Raw genomic sequence first — 11,373 nt, 5'->3', positions numbered from 1 at the left:
CAGAGTCAATATCATTAAAATGATATATTTACCAAAGCTGCTGTACATCTTACACAACACTCCATATGCTATTCCTCGCGCTGTGTTCAAAAAACTGAATACGATAATTAATCCATTCATTTGGGCAAACAAGCCACCCCGTATTTCTTGGGAAAAATTTCCCCTATAGGAAAAGGAGGCCTGGGACTCCCCCACTTTTATTTTTATTACTTAACTTCACAAATATATTATTTGCATTGGTGCTTTGCACCTAATCCATACAACCCCAACATGCCACTCCAAGCTTCAATCCTGCATTCACTTGAGGGTCTGGGCACTTACCCCTACAGGCAAGTCTCTGACATGACAGCCCTTCCAGATGTTCTTAAAACCCCACATCAAGCATGGACCACTGCACTAAAACTACTGGGCTGCCCGTTGCCATATCCTTCACCACACCTTCCCCTGTGGAAAAACTCGCTTCTCCAGCAATTGTATGACCTGCCTGATGTGATATACTGGGCTCGCTTAGGTATTAAAAAACTATCAGACCTTCTCCTACAAGACCAATTTCCAACTCTCCAAAACCTCCAGGAGAGGATACCTGGCCAACGGATCCAACTATATAGATATCTCCAATTACGTCACGCCTTCCAAGCCCAGTTCCATTCCCTTTCCCTTACACAGGAGACTACTCCCCTTGAGGAAACTTTATACTCTCCTACACCTAAAAAACTATTATCCAACCTATATAAAAGGGTAATGGAGAGCCTCCCACCACCCTTTAATCGGGCCCGCCAACTCTGGCACCAAGCCATCCCAAACTTACAGGGAGACCAATGGGAAGAGGCTATAGATACAGCCTATGACTACCTAATCTCAATTAAGGATAGACTTATACAATATAAATCTCTCCACCAAATTTATATAACCCCCCTGAAGCTACTGAAAATAGGCAAGAGACAGAACGATCTCTGCCCCCGATGTGACACCCCCGGTGCAAACTTTATTCATATGATCTGGGCATGTCCCCCTATAAATAGATTTTGGAAGGATGTAATGGGCACTATGGCTCAAGAGCTTGGCACCCCCCGAATAATTGACCCTGTAGTCTGCCTACTGGGGGTCATTGACGACATCCTCCCCACCAATGCAGCCAGAATTAGATTCCGCACTCTTATGTTTTATGCAAAAAAGACAGTTATTATGCACTGGATGGGGAATAACATACCGTCACTGAACTTCTGGAGACAGTTAGTAGATAGCGCTCTTCCGCTTATTAAACTCACATATGAAACAAGGGGAGCGATGGACAAATTCGAAAAAGTGTGGAGTGATTGGTGTAAACCAGACCCTCAAGGCCAGTAACCTTAACATAAACTGGTACCAAACAACCCCACATAGATACGCCTGCCACCAATGATAGACTATTATACCATGCACTGAAATAATGACGACACTGATAAACAACTTCTTATTTTATTGTAACAAACTGTATAGCAACATTCATGTTCTACTTTTGTTGTTTTGTTTTGATTTTGTAAAACAAATAAAATCTACCTTTAAAAAAAAAACATGTGATTGGTACACAACCTGCTGGAGCTTTTTCATATTGCATGCTATTGTATTTAATTATGCGGCAATTTCGTCTTGGACTGTTGAACATGGCTTTTCTTTGGTCAGTATTGCTGGTTACATCATTGTATATATTGGGGTATATTTATTATAGTGTGTTAGCCAACGATGATGTTGCTCATAGCAACCAATCAGCTATTAGGTTTAAATGGACACCAACCTAGTTAGAAAACAAAAGCAAAGATTTGATTAGTTGCTATGAGCAACACAGGGTCGGACTGGGCCGCCGGGACACCGGGAAAAATCCTGGTGGGCCCCGGCTCTAGTGGGCCCGGCGGCCCAGACCCGACCCTTGCCGGCGCTCCCTCTCCCGAACGCTTCTGCCCCAACGTGTCAAATTTATGCGCTTGGGGAGGACGCCGGGTGGGGGCCCTGCAAGAGGGGTTAAGGGGGCCCCTGGGGGGGGATTTGAGGACACGCCTGGCTGAGTGCACCTGCAGGGCCCCTGGGACGGGAGCCCCGGTGGGCCCTTCACAGCCCAGTCCGACCCTGGAGCAACATCACCGTTGATGTTGGCGTACACACTATAATAAATATGTCCTATTGAGTAGCACAGTAGACAAACCACCAAGTACTTCTAAGTATTCATGGCTACAATCATTGGCTGTCTTTTCGGGTAACTGCCCAGAGAATTCTATATGCATGTGTTTTGTACAAATGTCCTGCAAAATATTTGAGTTAATACTGTTCTGGGGTCTTGGCAGTAGTGTGAGGAGAAGACTTTGGGCCAATGTCTTGGTGTAGAACCTTCACTTCAGGCAAATCTTGGATGAACCAATGCCAGAATCCTTATCTGATAAACCACGTGCACCCTTTAAAACTAATAAGCTGCCATTCTATCCACATTGCCAAGATGAAAGTGCATCTGTGCTTTTTTGAGTATTTCCTAAGTACCTTTCTACTGAGGCTTTTGCATGTTTCAGTATATGCTCTCCAACCTTCAGGTTGCTAGGAAAATACTTTATAGTTATCTACAGCAAATGTGTCCCCTGCAGTAACATTATATTGCAAACTGTAACAGATCCCTCTATTCATCTCAACAGTAAGGTTCTGTTTGCAAGTAGATAAAGCGGAACATAATGCCACAGGTAACATATGCTAAGGCTTGGGCATCTAGATTCTCCTTTGATATAAGAATAAAATGATCATCATGCTAAAGCACTGAACATATGTTTATGTTGATCTAACACCTTCACATAAAAACCCAACTGGTACTATTTGCCAGTTTTTCTCCCATATATTGACTGTATTCCATTGACATCATCTTGTGGCAAGCGGAAGTTCCTGGTGTTCATATAACGATAGCTTGGGAACATCAACGCACGTGGGTCTCTAGAGTGGTCTAATCCCAGCGAGTGCCCAAATTCATGTGCCGCTACAAGGAACAAATTGAAACCTGCAACAAGAACAGGATTTTTAGGCTTGATATATAGTTAGATAATGATATTGACAATGTGTTGAGTTAAGAGCTAAGAAAGTCTATCAAAGCACACACTATGCTAAAAATGTTGCAATATTCAGATAAGGAAATATAGGGCTTAGTGTGAGGGGAATTTCTTCCCAAAATTATTATTATTAACATTTATTTATAAAGCGCCAACATATTCCGCAGCGCTGTACAATAAGTGGGTTTCATACATTGGATATACAAATACAAAACATATAAAGCAATCAATAACCGATACAAGAGGTGAAGAGGGCCCTGCTCAAAAGAGCTTACAATCTACAAGGAGAAAGGGTTGAGACACAAAACTGAGTTTATTTTTCTTGCCTGCTTATAAGTTTCTATGCTATTTTCTAGTTATAGACTTTGCTATAAAGGAAGTATTTATTATTAAAGAGCCTTCCTTACGTAGCTAATATTCACACAGCCTGAAGCTGAGTCTAGAACTTTCTACAATGTGTCTAAAGGTTCTCCTTAATTGGAGTAAAGAATGACAATTTTGAAGCCCTGCCCTCAACCAGTGTCGGACTGGGATGCCAGGTGTCCACCAGAAAACCTTAGACCACAGGCCAATTCCCAAACTTTTTTTCATCCACTTCTTACTCTGTCTCTATATTTGCCTGTTTTGTTCATCATTACATACTAGAATCTATTCTTCTATATATTTAGTTGCTTTGTTCCCAAAGAAAAACAAGTAATGTCCATGAATTAGGCCAAATAGTTAGAAGCAGAAGGGCCCACTGACACCTGGGCCCGCCAGGAGTTTTCCTGTTATCCCTGTGGGCCAGTCCGACACTGCCCTCAACCCTATACACAACAACTCCATCTAGGTCTCTCTGTGGTGTGTTAGAGTCAGAGGGATGTTTTGTATTGGGGGTGAGCGTATCGTGCTTAAGTAACTGCTGTCTGCCCAACATGCTGCCTCACTCTCTTATAAGGGAGGCCTGGGGGGCTAGTCACATTTTCTCGAAGTTCCCAGACAAGCTTTTTCAAAGAGTTTCAAGTGGACTACCCATTGGAAGGCCCAGAGAAACACAAACTGGGGACCTTTTAATACTGATGGAAAACCTGCCCAAGGACTGAAGCACTACATCTTTTGTTTCATCTACTCTGTACATCTGAACCTGGTCACTTTTAGTCCTCTTATTGCTTCAGCTGTGACAGTGGGACCTGTTGTGCATAATATACCAAGCCAGAGATAGACACAGTCCATATCAGAAAAAATCCCTGCCTCTAATGCTGACGACACTCTCTCCTCTGCTCAGGACTTATCTCCTAATTCATAGTAATGGATGGCATTTTGATGTCATGTGTTACCCCATCAGAGACCCCATCAGAGATGAAATTACACTTTTCATGCTTGTCTAAAGTTCAACACTTCCAGACCTAGCACACTTGATATTCCTAAGAACTAAGTAGAGTTGGCAAATTCTAAGTTCAAAAACATCCTACAGGACCACCATCAGAAACGGGCTGTAGTAAAGTGCAACATTTAGTACTTCCTGATAAATAATGATTGTAAATATAGTTTTTCAGAACCCAAGCAATGATAGGGCCTCCTCCAGCTGTAACTCCTGTGCCCCCATTATAGCTGGCCTGGTATCACACAAACCTGCTTGTACATCACATTAATGGCCTAATAATCTATTTGATACTGTCTTCATATGCAAGAAGAAGCAATACGTATACAATCTATCTCATAGTGTAAAATATCAACACATCAAGCAATAAACAATCACACAAACAAAAATGGCAGATTACCTGCACTAGTACTGGTCCATCTTTCATCTTCATCAAAATGGGCATCACCTCCTATGCCACTACCTGGAGCAAAGGCATGAGCTAGAACTCCATTAGGGCCATCAAATGGGATGAAATCTCCATGCGCTAAACACAATAAAATAAAGATATATTTAAATGGGTTGATTTGTATTAGGGGTTTAGGAGCCCAAGTACAAAACCATTGACCCTTTACGCAAAAAAATGTCTTTATCAAATGTTGAGGCTCTAATTGCACTTGTTTAATACTACCTTATGTGCAGAGGCGCATTGTGATATTTTTCTATTTTTGCTACTTATCAAACAGACTTTTTGGGAACTTGGTAAATTTACAACCCACTAACTTGCAATAACAGAACTAGTAATGGTCAACACTACAAATAGTCATGCAGGTGCTGCCACCCATTTATATTAATGGTCTTGGGGTGGGGGGGCTTGCAGACACGTCTCCCTACCCTGCACTTGCCTATGGCCAGTTGTTTTCAGAATGATATACCGTGCACTCGTAGAATGTAAAACTTACAGCGGGCTCCAAACTGGATCATTATGTCTGCCCGTCTGGAGGAAATTCGTGTGAATTTTAGTGGGGTCACATCACTCCACACTTTAAATGCCAACCGTATTGCTTCATCTACCATTGAGCGAGGAAGGTCAGGAGTGTAATTTACAATTCTATTAAAAAAAAAAAGACAAAAACAATTAACAATACTTGACTAATGTTAACGAGTGCCAATATACTATATAATCATTTCTAAGCGGCTTCACTCATTGAGTGCTTCACTCACCACCCAGAGGCAAGTTCAGCCAGGCAAATCTTATTCAGCAAATCTGCTTGCCTCTGCCTGCGTGAAAAATACAGGCAGAGGAAAGTGGGTGATCCTCTTTGTGTGGTTCAGCCCTAAGTATCTCTATGTGATCAGCAGATTCCCTGGATGAGTTTCAATTGCATTCAACACAATGGAAATTTTAAGAGCAACATTTGTTTTCCATCCTAAGATGGGAAGGGAAACCAAAAGGGCCATAACTGCAACCAGAACCATTTGTAACCATTTGTGTAAGAAACAGAAAAGCCGGGATTTTAGTGATGGCTTTTACACCCAGCTATCAATTGCAGCTACATAAACGCAAATAAACTTTGGCATTGAATCAAGTTATTATAAGGAAACTTTTGAATTGTGCAATGGCCCATAATTTTCTTTTAGCAGTGTGCAGAATTAGCACTGACTGTAGAACTAACCTGTATGTCAGCTGGGTTTTTGTCCATCTCTGCCTCCCAGGGAACTGTCTGAACTCTGCAACATCGGGCATTCCGCACCGGGGGGTCTTCATCATTGCCATGGTGTCCGAGTCCAACCTCCCTGTCACCGACATCCCAAAGAACTTTTGCATCTCTTTGATTTTTTCCGCAAAGGTGTTCTTTGATTTTGCTGTCATCAAGTAGTATTTGTCCAAGTAACCCTGATCAGCAAGAAAAGTGGGAAAGTTTAATGTACAAAGAGCAAAAAAATATTATATACAAGACAGTACTTTATTTGCTTTAGTAGCCACAGAATGACACTGCCTGGAATTAGACAACTTGTTATCTACAAAAACCTCCAGATCCTTCTCCATTAAGGATACCCCCAACACACTACCATTCAGTAGATAACTTGCATTTATATTATTTCTACCAAAATGCATAACTTTGCACTTGTCATCATTGAACCTCATTTTACAGTTTGCTGTCCAATTTTGTCAAATCGCTCTGCAAAGCGGCAGCATCCTGCATGGAACTTATAGTTTTGCACAATTTAATGTCATCGGCAAAAATAGAAACAGTACTGTCTATGCCCTCCTCCAGGTCATTAATAAACAAGTTAAAAAGCAAAGGACCAAGGACTGACCCCTGCGGTACTCCATTAACAACACTGGTCCAATTAGAAAACAATCCATTTACCACCACTCTTTGTACTCTATCCTTCAGCCAGTTCTCTATCCAATTACAAATATTATGTTCTAGGCCAATATTCCTCAAATTTTATCATTAACCTTCTGTGAGGTACTGTATCAAACGCTTTAGCAAAGTCCAAGTAGATGACATCAACTGCCATTCCAGCATCGAGGTTCTTGCTCACCTCCTCATAAAGGCAATTAAAAAAACCATGCTGGCACAAACGCCCAGTATTGTGATTTGTAATGTATTCAAGTACCCTATCCCTTATTACCCCTTGCAAAAGTTTTCCTACTACTGATGTCAGACTAACAGGCCTATAGTTTTCAGGCTGAGAACGGGATCCCTTTTTGAATAACGGCACCACATTAGCAATCTGCCAGTCTCTCGCACCATGCCAGACCTCAATGAATTCTGAAAGATTAAGTGAAGAGGTTTGGCAATCACAGCACTCAGCTCAATTACCTTTACATTTTCAAGTCTCTTTTTAATTTCTTCCTGAGTGACCAATGCATCAGTAGTTGTATTACTAGAACTAGGTCTATTAAAAAGGAAACCTTCATTAGCTGGCTCCTCAATTGTGTAAACAGATAAAGAATTTCTGCTTTTTCCCTGATAAAGAGCACCACGCACAGCACAAATAATGCCTAATATACCCATTACTGTTATGTGTTCCTTCAAAAAGTATGAATAAATACCATTTTATATACTGAAATCCAGCTGCAAAATATTTCTTCTCTTTCTGCATCATTTGAAACCCTGGCAGTGGAGGAGAGACTAAAACATTGATGTTACAAATTGTAACAACTTCTCCACAGCTTACAGACAGCATGCAGGAACTACTTAACCCACAATGCATTGCACTGTCATGTTCCTTTCTTTATTGATATCACGTGTGCAGGGAATTGTGGGATTAGGAGGATGCAGGCTGAAGGCAGGATGAGGACAGTCGATATTTTGGCTTTTTAGAACCAGAGTGGTAGGTTAAGTAGAAGACCAGAGATGCTGACAGAGCAATAACAAGTGTTTGCATGTCAAAATTATTAACAAGGACTATTCATAACCATATATATATGTGTGCTCCTGAGAAATACATCATTCTTACCCCGCATTCACCCAAGGCTTTACATTTAGAAAATCTAAAAATTGATGCCTTTATAATTCTCATAAGGGTTTAGTAGAATGCAAACATTTAAATAATCAATATACACTATATATATATATATATATATATATATATATATATATATATATATATATATATATATATATATATACAGATATATGCCCTGCACCAGTAATATGTGTGTGTTTGCTTCAGAAACCCTACTATAGTTTTTATAAATAAGCTGCTGTGTAGCCATGGGGGCAGCTATTAAATCTGGATTTTTAAGTAGAAAAGGCACAGTTTACATAGGAGATAACAGAGCTCTGTACAAAACAATGGTGCTTTACAGAGCTTATCTGTTATCTGATATGAAACCTGTGCCATTTAGGGCTGTTTCTGTTTTGAATAGCTGCCCCCATGGCTACTCAACAGCTTCGTTTATATAAACTACCAAAGTGTTCCTGAAACAAACACACAACTTTTGCCAGTGCAAGGCAATAGTGCTTTATATTTCAATTACTTTGATCCATTTTTTGGTTCCCAGTATAATTAGTGAACATACCTCGGGCAAACTGACGGTCCGATGGACTGATATTATTGTCAGTGATAGGTGCTGGCATAGCATGGATACAGGACAGGGCCAAGATAGCAAAAACGATTGCCTGTAGCATGGTTGCAAGTCAGGAAGTCAGAGTACCCAGTCTGCACTGCTTTGTACCAAGAGCACCACTATTTATAATGGGCTGAGACTGTTGCAACATCTTTCTCTAACCTTAGCAACCAACCAACTTCTCCTTTACATGCATCCAACTCACTGTTACAGACACCAATCTTTCCCACTGATGAAGTCATTCCATGTGTGGGAAGCTGACTGATGACAGTTAAGGATAAGGAAGCCACTGCCATATTACTAATTACTTACAAAGAAACCTTTTGCGCTGCCAAGGCATGTGATTGTGGGATAGGCAAAAAAGCCACAGGTTTGTAGACTGTAAAGGCATTTTCACCCTCCCTACGCTGTATCCATTGATTTTCTGGTGAGGTTGCAAAGAAAAGAAATGGAATTTACAAGTAGGTTTAATGTTCTCTTTGGTTGTTAGAGGGTTCTCTCTAGGTGAACTGGTTTTTCTCACATATTCCAAAAGCCATCCTTCTGATGAGATTGACCCTAGTGATATATGCCTGAGGTTGGAAGATTAGATTCTAAGCTTCACTGGTCAAGAGACTCTTTGTTAGCCCTCTATAGATAAGTTATAATAATGACAACAATACTGTCTATGAACATGCCAGATGAACATGCCATTTTCTCTCAGGTAAGGTGGCCATACTTTATAAGATCCGCTCATTCAGTGAGGTCACCAAAGTAGCAGATCTTTCCATCGATATGCCTACCTAAAGTGGGTGACATGGGAGTAAACCAATTAGTAGAGTAACTTGGTCACTTCAGGCCCCCCTGCAAAAAAAAATCTGAGGAGACCTGACGCGAACAGTCCCTCCTCCCTCACCCCCAATCTTGAGCCGCTCACTGCACCTCCAGGCCTGCACTGCTTCGCTATTTAAAGGTAAAAGAGGGGCCGGAGAGGGGGGCTACGGTACAGCAGACCCCATGGTCTGGCCCCCCCTCGACAGTGGGGTCTTCTGTATAGACTACACCCACTGAATCCAAGTACAATGACAGGAATAGGACCAAGGAACCAATGCAGCCCCCAATCCGAAAGGAAAATCAAACCAGCCCTATCAACATCTGGCCAATTTTAGTCGGGGTAGGCCTGTGGGGGTCCCCATACACGGGGCAGATAAGCTGCCGAATTGGTCTGAAGACCCCAAATCAGCAGCTTTAACCTGCCTATGGCGACTTTTAAGAACATTGAGCTTTACTAGAGAAAACCGTTGAGTACCCTTATAAGCCAGGTTTTAGAAATGCAGATGCCCGTGGCCACAAAAATGATTTGAGAGAAGAACTCCCCACTGGCTCACCAAAACATTGGTTCTTGTGAATCTGTATTGGCCACATAAGGATAATATATAGATAATACATACACCAATAATATAGTACAAACTCCAAGAGTTTGGAAACTTGCAGATATATGAGAAAATAAAACTAAACACCTTGTATTAACTCTGAAGGCCCTGTATTAAAACAATATTAAAGAATATGATGCCAATTTTGACCAACATTTTATTAAAATTACATCTGCCATTTTCTGATGAAACCTATTATTTCCAGGCCACACATTTTTGTGGGATGAAGGGAGAGAACTACTCATTTGAAATACGTGGCATTGCAAATGTATAAAATGAAGGGATTTTGCTCTCATGTATTTTACTGCTGTGGATTCCATTTTAATGTAAAGGTTGGGAAAGCCACAAAGTCCCGGGGCCTTGGGTGGGCATGTATTTCAGGCGGTATGCCACCCAGTCACATTTCTAATTTTTTGTTCCAACAAACACCCAGAGCATTGGGACTGAACACGCCTGGGATGCTGTCTGGGGGAAGTGACGGTGGGGCCGGACTTGAGGAATGCAGGGAGGCGGCTGGCCTGGGGAGTGCAAAGTTTTTAAATTCGGTGCTGTTTGCAACAAAATAAAATGCAATTTTATTACATCATTAAAATAAATATGATCTGTTGTTCTATTCTACCTAGTTCTTTGCAGTGTTGGAGTGGCCCAGAATGTGGTAAAACCGCTGGTTGTTCACCAAATAGTTTGGCCATCTCTGCTTGCATCTCTATGCCCACCATCTTATATCAGAGCAGAGAGAAATAGGCTGACGGGCTCATTTACAGTTGGAAGGGATAGGCGTAAAGTGCATAAAACAGGTGCAAAATGAACTTGTTTTTTGCATATAGGTGCAGGGTGCAAAGATACACTGTCCTTAACTCCTGCACTATGGCAGGCAGCAAGGATTGGGCTGCATTGTACTGGCCAGGGAGGGCATCATTAATTTTGAATTTTTGCATTTGGGGGTATTTTCAAGAGAAAGGCAGAAAAGGGAAAGAGAAACTGGAAAATGGGGAAAAGTCAGAAGCATCATGAAAAAAACATGGAAGAGAATGAGAAGCAAAAGATGACTGACAAGAGAACAGAAATATGTAAGGCCTTCTCTTATTACACTGCATTATAAGAAAATAAGTCTGATTTTAAAATCAATAAACAGTACCTTGTACTCAATACAAACTAAGATATAATTAATCCTTATTTGAGGCAAAAAAATCTTACTGGGTTTAATCATATTGAATTCTTTTTCAGTAGGCTTAAGGTATGGAGATCCAAATTATGGAAAGATCCCTTATCCAAAATTTTGGATAACAGGTCTCATTTCTGTATAGGGAAATTGATAAAAACAAGAATACATTTCTACTTTTGCTCCTAACAATATGGGCACTGGAAGGCACCATTTCATTAGAATATATACAGATAATAAAACAAGGCTCACTGTATCTGTGTATATAACCTGAATGTAACATAATCACAACACATTGTTGATTTTCTATCATC

The 11,373-nt window shown here is 40.9% G+C and overlaps 1 protein-coding gene across 2 annotated transcripts; it reads right to left on the bottom strand.

The window, feature by feature from the left end:
* Nucleotides 1–1,442: 1,442 nt before the first annotated feature.
* mmp13 (matrix metallopeptidase 13) lies at nt 1,443–8,591 on the bottom strand. Of its 2 annotated transcripts, NM_001032335.1 has the most exon segments (6): nt 1,443–3,010; nt 4,820–4,945; nt 5,361–5,509; nt 6,075–6,295; nt 8,438–8,440; nt 8,442–8,548. In NM_001032335.1, coding segments are annotated over 6 exon segments (786 nt in total). In that variant the 5' UTR covers nt 8,547–8,548; the 3' UTR covers nt 1,443–2,828.
* Between the last annotated feature and the right edge of the window lie 2,782 nt (nt 8,592–11,373).

This window comes from Xenopus tropicalis, chromosome 2, assembly GCF_000004195.4.
Source record: "Xenopus tropicalis strain Nigerian chromosome 2, UCB_Xtro_10.0, whole genome shotgun sequence".
Taxonomy (NCBI): domain Eukaryota; kingdom Metazoa; phylum Chordata; class Amphibia; order Anura; family Pipidae; genus Xenopus; species Xenopus tropicalis.
Note: the sequence above shows the minus strand (reverse complement) of the source record. Positions and strands in the feature narration are given on the sequence as shown.

Excerpts from the sequence above, each read along its gene's own strand:
- mmp13 (XM_031896056.1), bottom strand. The coding sequence starts at position 8,546 with ATGCTACAGGCAATCGTTTTTGCTATCTTGGCCCTGTCCTGTATCCAT. Across the intron at positions 4,946-5,360 it reads GATCCAGTTTGGAGCCCGCT|CGCATGGAGATTTCATCCCA; the intron begins GTAAGTTTTACA and ends TATTGTGTTTAG. Across the intron at positions 3,011-4,819 it reads ATGGACCAGTACTAGTGCAG|GTTTCAATTTGTTCCTTGTA; the intron begins GTAATCTGCCAT and ends TTCTTGTTGCAG.